This window comes from Phocoena phocoena, chromosome 2 (genome assembly GCF_963924675.1).
Source record: "Phocoena phocoena chromosome 2, mPhoPho1.1, whole genome shotgun sequence".
Lineage (NCBI taxonomy): Eukaryota > Metazoa > Chordata > Mammalia > Artiodactyla > Phocoenidae > Phocoena > Phocoena phocoena.
Window position 1 is genome coordinate 75,785,613 of NC_089220.1, and position 12,932 is coordinate 75,798,544.

The window sequence follows — 12,932 nt, forward strand, 5'->3', positions numbered from 1 at the left end:
TTAAACACTAAGTTCTTGAAATCTTTCTGATCATATCTCTCTAGGGCATTGGTTTTCATGCCCTATGGGGGGGCACTTTTGCTCCCCACGGGATATTTGGCAATGTCTGGAGAGATTTTTAGTTGTCACATTTAAGGGGAGGAGTGCTACTGGTATTTATTTAGTGGTTAGAAGCCAGGGATGCTGTTAAACATCCTACAATGCAAGGGACAGCCTTCCACAACAAAGAATTATCTGACCCAAATGTCAGTAGTGCCACAGTTGATAAACTCTGTTCTAGGGACTAGAGGACTACTTTACACTTTCGCCCAGCACCGGTCATTCAGATTAGAGAGTATGGATGGGTCTACTAAAAAAACACCACCACCGCTGAGAAACCAAATCTTAGTGTTGGAGGAGAAATTAAAGGTTATCTATTCCAACCATTCAGGTGATATTTGAAAACTTGCTTCAACAACCTATCTGTGCAGAAGCGCATTGCGCAAAACACCTCAAACAGACCCAGAGGTTGACAGCCTAACTTCAAAGCAGCTCATCTTTTGAAAGGTGTTCAGTTTCTCTTTTTTGGTCTAAAACTGGCCTCTCTATAATACATAACCATTGGATCCAGCTTCACTTCTTAGGTTCACAAAGAACAGCTTCTCTTCCTCATAATTATTTTTGAGATTTACAAAGACATCAATCCTGTTTCTCTTATGCCATGACTTTGAGTCCTCTCACTTTACCTAAAGCATAAGAGTGGGTGCAAAGCATTTTCCTTATAAAGCGAGCATCTTCATTATAAAGTGAGCACATAATTACTAAGAAGCAAAACAAATTAAATCATATCTGGGGAGCTTGGACTTGTGGAAAAATATTATAAACAAGAAAACTTTATAAAGGCAAGGAAAAACAAACAAGAATCAACAAAGATGACTCATTCCCTCTGGACAGAACACAGGAAAAGTTTCTGATAAGAAAAATAAACCAAAGATTCAGATGATAAGTAGAATCAAGAATAACATGCAACACAAAATATACATATGGCTGAAAAAATGTATGCAAAGAAGGAAAAACAAGAGAAACAGAAGACAACTCTCATTAAATAAGTGGCATCTGAATTTTAAAGAGCGGCTATGCACACCAGTTTTAGTAGCCTAAGAAATGGCGGAGGCCATACAAGGAGGCCCTTCCCCCTGAATTTTTTTTTTTTTTTTTTTTGCGGTACACGGGCCTCTCACTGTTGTGGCCTCTCCCGTTGCGGAGCACAGGCTCCGGACGCGCAGGCTCAGCGGCCATGGCTCACGAGCCCAGCCGCTCTGCGGCATGTGGGATCTTCCCGGAGCGGGGCACGAACCCGTGTCTCCTGCATCGGCAGGCGGACTCTCAACCGCTGCGCCACCAGGGAAGCCCCACCCCCCCCCCCGAATTTTTATACAGGGAAAAGCAGATTAAAACAAACACTAAAGGTAGCGGTTTCTCCTGCCCCTCCTCCTCCTCTCTTCCTTCCTCTTCCTCTTCCCCTTCCTCCTCCAATTCTGGGGTTAGGTATAAGGGGGGCCTCGTAGAGTCAGGGCTCTCCAGAAGAAGCCAAACATGTGTAAAGCATACAGGTGGGGTTAACAACTAAGGGACAGTTCTACACGTTTACTTTAACAATTGGAAGGTTTTAAACACATTATTATAATGAAAACAAATTAGCACCAAATAAAATTTTCCTGCCTTTCCTCCTGCATGAGTCACTCACTGCTCAGTCACCAGTAACCCAGCTACTAGGGCAGTCTCCTAGATTCCCTGTGCCCTGGAGATGGACCTCTGATCACTACAGTGCTCAGATCCTGTCATATTTACAGGAGACGCTGCCTAACAGTGACACACTGCCACCGTCCTGCTCAATCCAGCAATCAAACATCGAAATTGAGGCAGCACCGCTGGGCAAGTCAAGAATGAAGCGCATGTACACAAAGCAAAATGGGCCTAGACAAGAAAACGAAATCCAGAAACCTGACGGGGTAATCATCTCTTTTCACTAAGATAAAGAATATCCCAGCCCCGGATGGCGAGTGGCGAGAGGCTGCGGGGCATTCATCAGGCCAAGCAGGCGAGGTCAGCTCCGATTACTCCTGGGTAGTTGAGTTTACTGATTTCGTGGCTGGAGTCCAGGATTGCATAACACAGAGGCCCAAGGGGCTGAGAATGACCCGGAAGGGCCCTGCGCCTCCAGCCTACTCGAGACGCACCAAGCGGCATGTGTGGCTGCCCAGGTGGATTCACAGCAGGGGAGGGATTTGGGAGCACGCCCCGCAATGAGCAGAGACTCCTCCAACTAAGCCGATGACACACGCCATTACCTTGCGGGAAGGCCCTTTGTGAGACCTCGACCGGGGCAGCAAAGAGGCCACGAGATGGCAGCAGAGGACGCAGCCCAGGACACAAAACCTGAACCATCTGCAAAAGCAGATATTTCATTGCGGAAAGGTCACTTGTCTATAATCATGTATTCGAGGCCAGAATACATTACTGAATTTCAAAGAAATGAGGGTAAAATTCATCAACATGGAGAATTTCCCAACCACCACAGAATTCAGCTGCATATGAAGCCACATATTTCTCCAATGCTTAAAGCACGGATAGGGGTCAAGGCCTTTAAAAACTGACGTCAGCAGGAACCTTGTCACAGTCACTTCTTTTTGTGAAGTTCCAATGGGCAGCAATTCAAGTAAAATACCAGTGACTTTCACAGAGGCTGCCAAACTGATGAAGGGGCAGATACAGAGGTTGCTGGGCAGCATTGCAGCAAAGCAGAATGCTTTCACGGAGCAGCTAGGGACTCTGGCAATAGGCAGTGTTGGGTGGGATGGGGGGTGGGCATAATGAGGCCCACAGGCCAAGTCTCGCACAGTCTTCACTTGCAGTTGGCAGAGGATAATGCACAGGAAAGGGGGATCAGTAGTACTGGGGCTAAATCTCTGATCTTCCAACTTATCACCTAATGCTCCTTTGGTTATATATTCCTCCTCCCCCCCAAAGCTGTCACTACCAAAAACTACCAAATTACCCCTGGGGGCAAAATGCCCCCTCCCTGAGAACCAATATGAGAGGGATATGATAAAAAAAGGTTTTAAGAACCTAATGTTAAGTCTCTCCAAGACTCTTGAATTTCAGAACAGGCCTCAAGGGCCTACAAGAACCATATTGCATATCTAAAACCTGAATTTCTACCTATGTTTGTATAATGGAGAGACAATAACTGAAGGACTATAGGCCAAATCTGGTCCTCAATTTTTAAAAAATCAGTTATCAATATTTTAAAATCAGAAGATTTCACATTTAAAAAGTCAGAATTTCTGACTTTTATAGGAAAATTGGAACAATGGCAATACCAAGCCCACAATCCCACATGGCAATAGGGTAGAGATGAGTGCAGTTAGTCTTTAAACAGAATGTGGGCTCTCTAGTTTGCCATAGTTCCCACCACGCCCTATTAACTCATACCTAATCTGCTTCACTCATTTACACCACTTCTCGTCCCTATAGGCAATTTACTTTCAACCTCCGAAGTGCTTTATAGCTTTAAAGTATTTTTTCATGTGTGATTTTATTTGAGCCTTGGTACTCCAGTAAGGTAGAGAGAGTAAATAGTATAATCTCCATTTAAGCAAAATGTAGTTCAGAGAGGTCTGACTTGCCCAAATTTACACATCAAAACAGAGTCTAGATTTCCTGACTCCCATTATTATTCTGGGAGGAAAATTTCTATTAAGAACGTCATTTTAGGGGCTTCCCTGGTAGCGCAGTAGTTAAGAATCTGCCTGCCAATGCAGGGGAAACGGGTTCGAGCCCTGGTCCGGGAACATCCCACATGCTGCAGAACAACTAAGCCCGTGTGCCTCAACTACTGAGCCTGCACTCTAGAGCCCACGTGCCACAACTACTGAAGCCCGTGTGCCTAGAGCCCGTGTTCTGCAACAAGAGAAGCCACTGCAATGAGAAGCCCGTGCACCACAACAAAGAGTAGCCCTCGCTCACCCCAGCTAGAAAAAGCCCCCCACGTAGCAACAAAGACCCAACGCAAACAAAAATAAATTAATTAAATAAATTAAAAAAAAAAAGAACTTCATTTTAGTGGTTCATGGAACAAAACCAAAGAAGTAGATATGGGCATAACTGCTGGAATGGATGAATTCCAACTGCTAAGCTGTTCAAGAATCATTGCAAATTACTACCTCCCCTTCTTTTTTTTTTTTTTTTTTTTTACCTCCCCTTCTTTTAATGAAGTATTTCTACTCCCCTTCCAGGCATATGAAGAGATTGCCCTTCTAATCATCCTGAAATTGCGTGCGACTACATGACTTGCTTTGGCCCATGAAGTGTGTGTGGAAGTGATATGTATCCCTTTGAGGCAGAAGCATTTAAGAGCCCAAGAACAATTCTTCATGCTTACTTCACAGCTGGGGAAGGGAGTGGGGATAGGGGGTATTAGTCTCATGGTTACATGATAGGATCTCAAAATGGTGGCACTCCATGGGCTTGGTTACCTGAATCACCTACAAGGAGCAGAGCAGCCTGCCAGACTACCCTAGACATGTAGTGTGAGAGTTACCTTTGCAGTTTTAGGCCACTGAGATTTTGGCATTTTTACCACAGCATAACCTAGCCTAACCTGATACAAGGTTCATCTGCGTGGTGACTGAACTTCTCCAAGAACTAAAATGCAATTTCTAGACATCTGATCATATCACTAAAAGCTGTTGCTCCTAAGTGGAAGACAGTGAGAATGAACTGATTTTTACCACCAGCTTCCTCAGCTACCACCACCTTCTGATTTTGAAGAAAGCATTTTGAGTCCTTCACAGATGAGCTCTCCATTATTCTGGCATTTAGACTGGGAGGAGAAGGGGGAGGCCCAGATCTTGTTTTCACCATTCCAGAGCCTAATCCCAGAACTGTCCCCACCCACTAATAGTCACACAATCTTGTCATAGGGCGACTATTACCCAAGGTGTCGCAAACAGAAAGGAGCTGCCGCTGGCGCCACTGCAATGTCAGGGCAACGCAGCCAGGCTGCGCTCTTTCCTCACTGGTGCCTGGGCTTGGCTAAGCCCGGAGAAGCAGCATTCTCTAGGGAAAGAAGCCTTCTCAAGTGGGAACAAAAATGAGTGTGAGGCGCACACCCATCCTGGGCACTATGTGAATTTGGGGTGAGTTCTCTTAGTACTGCAGCTCTGGTCAACTTCTAGTTTTTCTAGCCGCTAGTAAGCTGTCGGGCTGGTGCTACAGGGTGCCCCCGTTTTCCTGGGCTTTTCTCAAGCCCACCTGAGCCTGCCATCCTTGCACACTTGCAAAGATCATAAACGGTGGGGTTTGAGCAAAACCAGAACTTCAGCAACCGCCCCGCAGCTGGTATCAAAGGTGGGCTGGGCTGCCGAGAGGCTGAGCCTGCGCAGTCCCGCTCCCACCTTGGAGAGAAAGGGTGGCGGCAACGCGGGCTCCTTACACCGGCGTGCTCGCAAGAGGCGGGAAACCTTAGGTCGGGTCGCCGTGTCCCTCCCTCTTCCTGACCAGTCCACCCGTCTGCCCAGCCAGTCCGTCCTCCTCAGGCGCGTAGGCCCCGGGGGAGGGGGATGAGCAGTGCTCTGGGCTTCTGACTCATCATCTCCAACCCCTTTCTCGCGCGCGCTCCAAGTCTCAGGACTTTGCACCTGGGCACTGTGGGAGGGGGCACGGCGACAGCATCTGGGAAACCCTAGCTCTGCCGACGGCCAGCCCTCAGCCCCTGCCCGTCTCCGAAGCTGCCGGATGTAGGAATGTAGACCCACAATCAGCTCCCCGTTACCGAGGTTGGGGTGGTTGCGCCCCCGCGCAGCATAGCCCGTCCGGCTCCTCCCTGCACGCTGGGCCAGTGGTCGCGTCCGAAAAAACTCTCAGCTAAGCCCCGACTTCCAGGGTTTCGCGTCACTTAGCCGATGCACAGCGCCCCTACCGCGGAGGGAAGGTTCTTTATTTCCCAGCGGGCCACAGGGTAGCTGGGCATCCTGGGATTTGTAGTCTCCGCTAGAGTAGAAAGGAACCGGATCGAAGCGAGAGAACGAAAGCACCAGTTGTGAATTGATTTCAGAGAGTGGGCGTGTACGGGTTTTTAGTGGATGGGATTGTGAAAGGTGGAAATCTTGGAAACAGTGAGATGAGGCATATGTGAAGCAGGATGGGGAGGCAGTGGGGAAGGAGGGTGAGGATAGAAGGGAGAAAATGGGTCTCGCTGAAAGTTGGTTTAAGGATATCCTGCAGGCGGGCAGATTTTCAGGGCGGTGAGGTGGTTTAAAACTCGGTCTAGGTATTGCTTTCCGCAGCAGGGGAGGAAAAAGAAAGGGGCCTAGTGTGAGTGAAGATTGAAGGCACTCCACCAGACTTCAAGTAGGTCTCAGGGGACTCCATCTAGTTTGAGTTCGGTGGGATGGGGTGCAGGAGGGTCTGGAGAATGCTCCCGCCGGGTAGGAAAGCAACACCTGTCTGCTTCCTCTTGCCAGCTCACTCATTTGTTCTGTTTGCTCTGCTAGCCACCGTGGGACCAGTCTCCAAATCAGGAACTTCCTCTAATTCTGAGAGACCCTGAAAACCAGACAGGTGTGAAGCAAGCAAACTATAAGGGTGAGAAATGAGGAATCCCAGACAGATGCAGCTTCCTCCTCTCGCATTTTTTTTTCTCGTGTTCCCATAGCCCTTCCAATATTTATGCAGATTTCTAATGCTCTCCCACATTTTTAGCCCCATTTAGATACCCGATTCACTCTTACCCACCACTAGGGGAGAAATGTCCAAAGCCAGAAAACCAACCAGTTTCAGTTTAGGACCCCTTCCTCTCCGGGCTGCCCCATTGTTTTCCCTTAAGTACCATCGACCAGGATAGCCAGTGAAAAAATGAACTGCTAGCTAGCTGCTTCCTCCCTGCCCTCAGTACCTCCTGCAGCTCCTGGTAGTGCAGATTCTGGCTCCAGCAGCATCCTGGCTTCCTCTGGCTCAGCAGGAACAGGGAGTATGCTGAGACCAGCACTCCGCCTAGGGTGAAGGCCTCAGCACTGAGCTCCAGCACCAGCAAGCCGGCTAGCTGTAGGTAGATAGGGCTGAGGGTGTGCTGCAGGGGACCCTGCACCTATTTGCCCCTGCCCTTTCCCCTCCTCTGGCTTCCTCATCCCCCCACATTCTCCTTTATTCACTTGTACCTGGGAGGGGACAGTTGGGGCAGACATCAAGGCTGTCTTCACCACTTCGACCGCCAACGTGATGAAGCCCAAGATCAGATTGAAGGTGTTGAATAGCATCATGGCGTGCACCTGCCAGTGAGTTAATTCAGCCCTGCCCAGCCTAGGGGACTCACTGCAACCCCAAGCCCCACCTGTAGCCTAGCTGAAAACAAAACTCAGCTCCTGGGCTTCCCTGGTGGCGCAGTGGTTGAGAGTCCGCCTGCCGATGCAGGGGACACGGGTTTGTGCCCCTGTCCTGCGCATCCGGAGCCTGTGCTCCACAACGGGGGAGGCCACAACAGTGAGAGGCCCGCGTAACCCAAAAAAAAAAAAAAAAAACAGCTCCTATTCTTCCACCTCCAAACGGGACCATCAGCCCTCTAACTTTCTTGTTTCCCTCCTCAGTCTTTTAGACCAGTCACGGGCAGATAACTAACACAGTTAGAAATCCACTTCCTGGGCTGAGGTGTGTGTGTGTTTTAGGGGGTGGGAGAATAGTACTGCATTCTCTTCCCCTCTCACCTTCCAGAGACGGGGTGCTCTGCGCAGCTCAAGGGTTACAATCCCAGTGAGGAGACCCTGAATGAGAAAGGCAAGTGGTGAGCTCTGGCCCATTAGGGAGGGGCCCCCAGGACCTTCTTTCCACCCTCCCGTATGGTAGTTCTTACCAGTACGCCATGCCCAAGTGGCAGTGCTGTGGCCATGTGACAAGCAGAGTTCAGGCAGGCAACTGAGATAGCAAAGGGCACCACAGCCACTGCCAGCCATAGCTGGCTCACCTGGAGGCCGGGTGCAGGGTAGTTGAAGGAGAACTGTTAGGGATTCCCTTCCTTCCTCCCAAGTGGTGGAGAGTAGTCAACCAAGAGCCATAAAAGAAGGGGATATCATTTAATTTTTTCTGCCTCATGTCATAGTTCAGTTACTTAACTATGTGTTTTCCCCACATGATGGAAGCTACTTGGAGATTAAGGGTCTTGCATTGTTTATTCTGTTTCCTCCACCCTCCTCCCACTCAGAGCCTAGCACAGTTTCAGACAGATGATAGGTGCTCACTAAACATGGGTGGAATTGAACTGGGGTACAAGTTGGGGTGGGGCAGCCTGGCCTCACCGCCAGCACCAAGAGGTGCCCACTCCGCCTGTGCCTGGCCCAGTGCTGTAGCTTTTCCAGACGAAGGCTGGGTCTGTCTTGCTCTCGCTGACCAGCTCTCTCCTCCATGGCTCCCTTGACCACTAGAGCTCAGTGCTTCCTAGCCTGGGAAAAATTCATTATGGCACCTATCAGGAGACAGGACATACAGCAACATCTCTTTCAGCTGCCCCTCTGCCTGCTTCCAATATCCAGGGAGTTGAGGCTCAGGGCCTCACACTTACCTAGTCTGAAGCAGCTGCTCCAAAGGGATGGGTCCCAGCTGGCCCTGGAGCTCCTGGTAGGGCCTGGTAGCTCAGAGAGGAAGACAAAGTTGTCCTGGCAGAGACAGGCTATCAGGGCTGGGGTGTGGTGGGGCAAAGGTCCCTATGAGGGCCTCAGGATCCAGGGAGTGGTGCTGGGTAGACATCAGCCTCAGTTCACTCCACAAGACACCAGCCCTAACTCATTCTGTTCCTGTTTCCTACTGACCCCATCTCTGCCCATCCTGGGTTCCTCTTCTGATCACTCACCTCATTCACTCACCTTATACATGGACACTACCACCCTGGGCCCCAATTTCTCCCCCATTTCCATCTAACCTGTCTCCTTTTTTTAGGGGGCTTCCTCCTCAAATTACTTGCTGTTCCCTAGGGAAATCCCACATTACTCTCTGAATTAGTCCCATCATTACTGCTTGAAGATTTGTCCCAAGACCAGCCAAGACCTGGCTTCCTGTCTCTCACTTTCTGGACAGTTTCTCCTCTCTCATTCCTTTCTTGAAGGATTTACTCTGGATCGGACACTGACTAAGTGGATGGAGAGCTCTATTTATAGTAGGGATTGCTTTTGACTCAGTGATAACCTGCAGCTAGACATGTATAGAAGATGGTCCTTAAATGGTCAGTCTCGGGAAGAACACTATTGCAACAATTAATATTTTTGAGGGACGGAAGTTGCCTTGCAGCCAGGCAAGCTCTGCCACTTTCCGAGCTGTGTGGCCTTGGATACATTATTCTACCAATTTGAACCTCTGTTGAAACTGAGTGATTAAAAGGGGGATAATAATATGACTGTGAAGGGTTGTTGACTCAGGTTAGGTGCATAATAACCATTAATGGTGCTGATGAGGTCATACTGATGTACCTCATATACTACAGGGCTTATTCAGAAGCTAAGCTGGGGTCATTTATTCATACAATAAGCAGAATCACGTGAGCCCAAATATATATTCTGTACATCAAAAATAGGAAAAGTCCATGTTGGTGCAAAGCCTGAGGTCTGGGTGCAATGAGACCTATGTTCAAAGCCCAGATCTACCTGGGTGACCTTGGGCAAGGTACTTAATCTCGCTGTTTCCTTATCAATAAAGGGAATACCAATCTCAAGAGATTGCCTTAAGTATTAAAAGAGAAAATGCATATGAACCAACTCTGTCCAGCACCTGGCACATACATGTTCAATAAATGTTAGTGGCTATTATTATTATTGATGACAGAAGACGACTGAGCCAGAAGACCCCCAGGAGTTAGTACCAGGAGGCAGGGTCCTGGGAGGCAAGTGGCCTTTGTAAGCCACTTCTGCCCTGCTCAGTGCTCGGCCAACACTCCCTGGAACACTGTGCCCACTCTTCTTTCCTGGGTAGTGGAAATCACATTTAAAGGGACCCTGAGAGCTGTTGTGTATCTACCCTCTCCTCGATCCTTATGTACATTAATTTTATTTTGTGGCAATGGCCTGATAGAATGTGAGATGTTGGGCTGAGTATCCCTGAGCTGGTAGGCCAGTGGAAAGCGACTCTTTTAGCCTCATTTCCCTTACCTGTAAATGCAGACCAATTATATTTCACAGTGTTATTAGAAAGATTATATACTATTAAATATGTGAACAGGCATTCGGTAAATATTGATTAAATCTAAGTATCCTACTTACAAGTATCCCTGTCTGGATTACAATCTCTTCCAGAGAGGGTACTACATTCCCCTCATGTGTTCATCCCCCACGGCGCTGAGCATTGGTGCCTGGTACTTAGTAAACACTCAGTAAATATTTGTTGTATTGAAGAGCCATTAAAGTGACTTAAGGAATGAAAAAATAGAATTCGAGAGGAAGGAGCAGGAATTGTTTATCAAGAAGAGAAAGGACCGGAGAGTAACTTTAATAATGTTTCTTATACGGCAGACATTAACTATCTCTATAATCGCCCCTCCTCCTCCCCCAAAAGAGAGACAGAAATTGTAAGGGAGAGGCTTTGAGATAAAACCCCAGGAAGAACTTCCCGAGTCTGTGCATGTTGGGGCAGAAAGAGCGGCAGAGCCAGCTCCTTCCCTGGTATGTCCGGGTTTAGGGTGGGAGGGGCAGTCCGCTTGGAGGCTGGGGGAAGGACGAGATGACCTTTCAAAATCTCTTCCAGTCTCCTGTTGGAATCATCCGTGCGCCCCACCCCCGCTCCCTCCCTCCTTCCCTTCGACAGCGCCCCCAGTCTCCAAACGGCCCGCACCCCGCCCCTGGCGGCCGCCTCTCGCGGCTCCCGGGGTCCCCAGCTCCCTGTCCCCGGAGCCAGAGCCCCGCTCCCGCTCTCGCTCCCGCGCGGCTCCCAGCCCCGCCGCGCCGCCCCCCGCATGCTAATGGCCGGGCCGCCTCCCGCCGCACACAATGCGGGCCAGGGCCGGGGGCGGGGGACCGGGGAGGGGGCGGGGGCCGGGCCGGGGGCGGGGGGGCCGGGGCCCGGCGCATCTCCCCCGGCCCCACGTAACGCTGACGCCCGCGCCGCCGGCCCGCCGCCCGCCGCCGCCGCCGCCGCCGCCGCCGCCGCCGCCCGCTCCGCCGCCGCCCGCCCGGGGCTCGTGAGTAGCCGCTCCCCCCACTCCCGGCCCCCCCTCCGCCACCCGGCCCCCGCCCCCGGCCCCCGCCCCCCCCCCGGAGGGGGGGGCCGTTACGCGCTCCCGGCTCGGAGCAGGTGCAGGGGGCGGGGGCGGGGGAGGGGCGCCGGCTCGGCCCCAAGCAAACTTCGCCCGGAGCTCCTGGGGGGGCGGGGTGGGGGCGGCGGCCACGGAAGCCTGGAGAGCTAGGGGGGCATCGAGGGAGGGGGGGCAGGTGGGGGAGCGGGGAAAGCGGACACCAAAGGGGAAAGGCCAGCGGGGGCGGGGGGGCGGGCGTCTTTGTAGGGGCCCGAAGGCAGGGCGCGAGGGGCCTGGGGGTGCGGGGCGGCAGAGCTGGGAACCAGAGTGGATGAGCGCCCCCCGGCCCAGGTAGGGCTGATGGAGGAGGGGGAAGGGACCCAAACTCTCTGGGAGCGGGGGGTGGGGGAGGGGAGAGGATGGGGGGTGCTTCCCTCTCTGCGTCCCAAACAAAGTGTCACAAAGAGCTCGGCCGGCGGCAGCGGCGGAGGCGGCTGCAACTCAGCTTTTGTTCTCCCGGCCCGGGTAGCTGAGCCCTGGCCTCCCAGTTTCCCAACCCTGTCCCCCATCATCCTTCTGGTTTATCTTCCCCGGGAGGGGTCTGGGGTGCTGCTGGAGGAACCTCTTGCACAGGATGAAATGTCTTGCCCTACTTGCCAATCTACTTCTGGGAGGGAGATTTTCCCAGAGGCTCTCCTACCCACTCCCCACCCCCTAATCTGAGAACTGAGGTTCATATGGGTGCCAAGACTCTGACCTTTCTAGGGTCAGCTCCAGCTAAAGGGGCTTAGGGCTGGCTACATGCCCCCTCCCCCAAATCCAGGTGTTCCAGAACTTTCAGAAGAGGGGTCAAGTTGGGACATGCCCCTGGGATAAGATTCTCCATGGTGGGGTGGCAGTAGGTGAGCAGGTGTACCTTCCTCTCACCTCATGCTGTACATTTGAAACCCATGACTGAGGTCTGTAACCCAACTCAGGGCAGTGAGGATGGAGGGAAGGAGTCTTTCCCAAGAACTCAATCTAAAAGGTGGGCAAGCTATGCTGTGGTCAGTTTGGGGGAGCCACCTGAGCAATGAGGTTCAGAGGGCCATGGAGAGGAGACCATAAAAGTGAACTACTGGCATGTCTGTGTGATAAAGGTGGTCTTGACTCTAGACCACCTAAGGAGTTCCCTTTCCTTTTAACTCCATCTAGTGCAGTGTTAACCGATTGTTAGGGGACTTGGAAGGTGTAAGGATTCTCAGAGGGAAAAACATCAAGTACAATATTAGAAATGACCAGAGGCAGAGACCTAGTCACAAATATACTTCAAGTCCTGAACACTTGCCCCTTACACTTTGACCCTAAAAACTTTTGAACCACAAAGCTTGAGGGACAATCTTCATGGTCCTCCAGTCAGCAGATGCTTCTATGTACTTGTCCCAGTTGTTTCTAAGAGTCTTCTCACCAACCCTTCCATCCTTCCCTACTCAGTAAGGTTTGATGGTCCACACCAGCTCTCCTAGCACATAAAAAGAATTGGCCTGTTGCTTTTGAAAGATTTTGGATCCCTATCCCTGGCCCTGCATCCCTATAGAACCCAAATAAGGGTAAGATAACCTTGATTCCCAGTGGGGGTAGAAAGTAGGTCAGTGCTACTGTCTGGCTAAGTCTCATGGATGGTGTTTAGGCCTGACTATAGAAA

General features: G+C 50.9%; 1 protein-coding gene across 1 annotated transcript; it reads right to left on the reverse strand.

Moving 5' to 3' along the window:
- Window positions 1-5,967: 5,967 nt before the first annotated feature.
- On the reverse strand, window positions 5,968-8,678 carry TMEM253 (transmembrane protein 253). The gene is made up of 6 exons (XM_065872600.1): window positions 8,594-8,678; window positions 8,331-8,474; window positions 7,889-7,999; window positions 7,743-7,799; window positions 6,938-7,084; window positions 5,968-6,588 (listed from the first exon to the last, which is right to left on the reverse strand). Exons 2-6 carry the CDS (start codon window positions 8,436-8,438, stop codon window positions 6,508-6,510), a joined length of 504 nt encoding a protein of 167 aa, XP_065728672.1. The 5' UTR covers window positions 8,439-8,474; window positions 8,594-8,678; the 3' UTR covers window positions 5,968-6,507.
- Window positions 8,679-12,932: the final 4,254 nt, after the last annotated feature.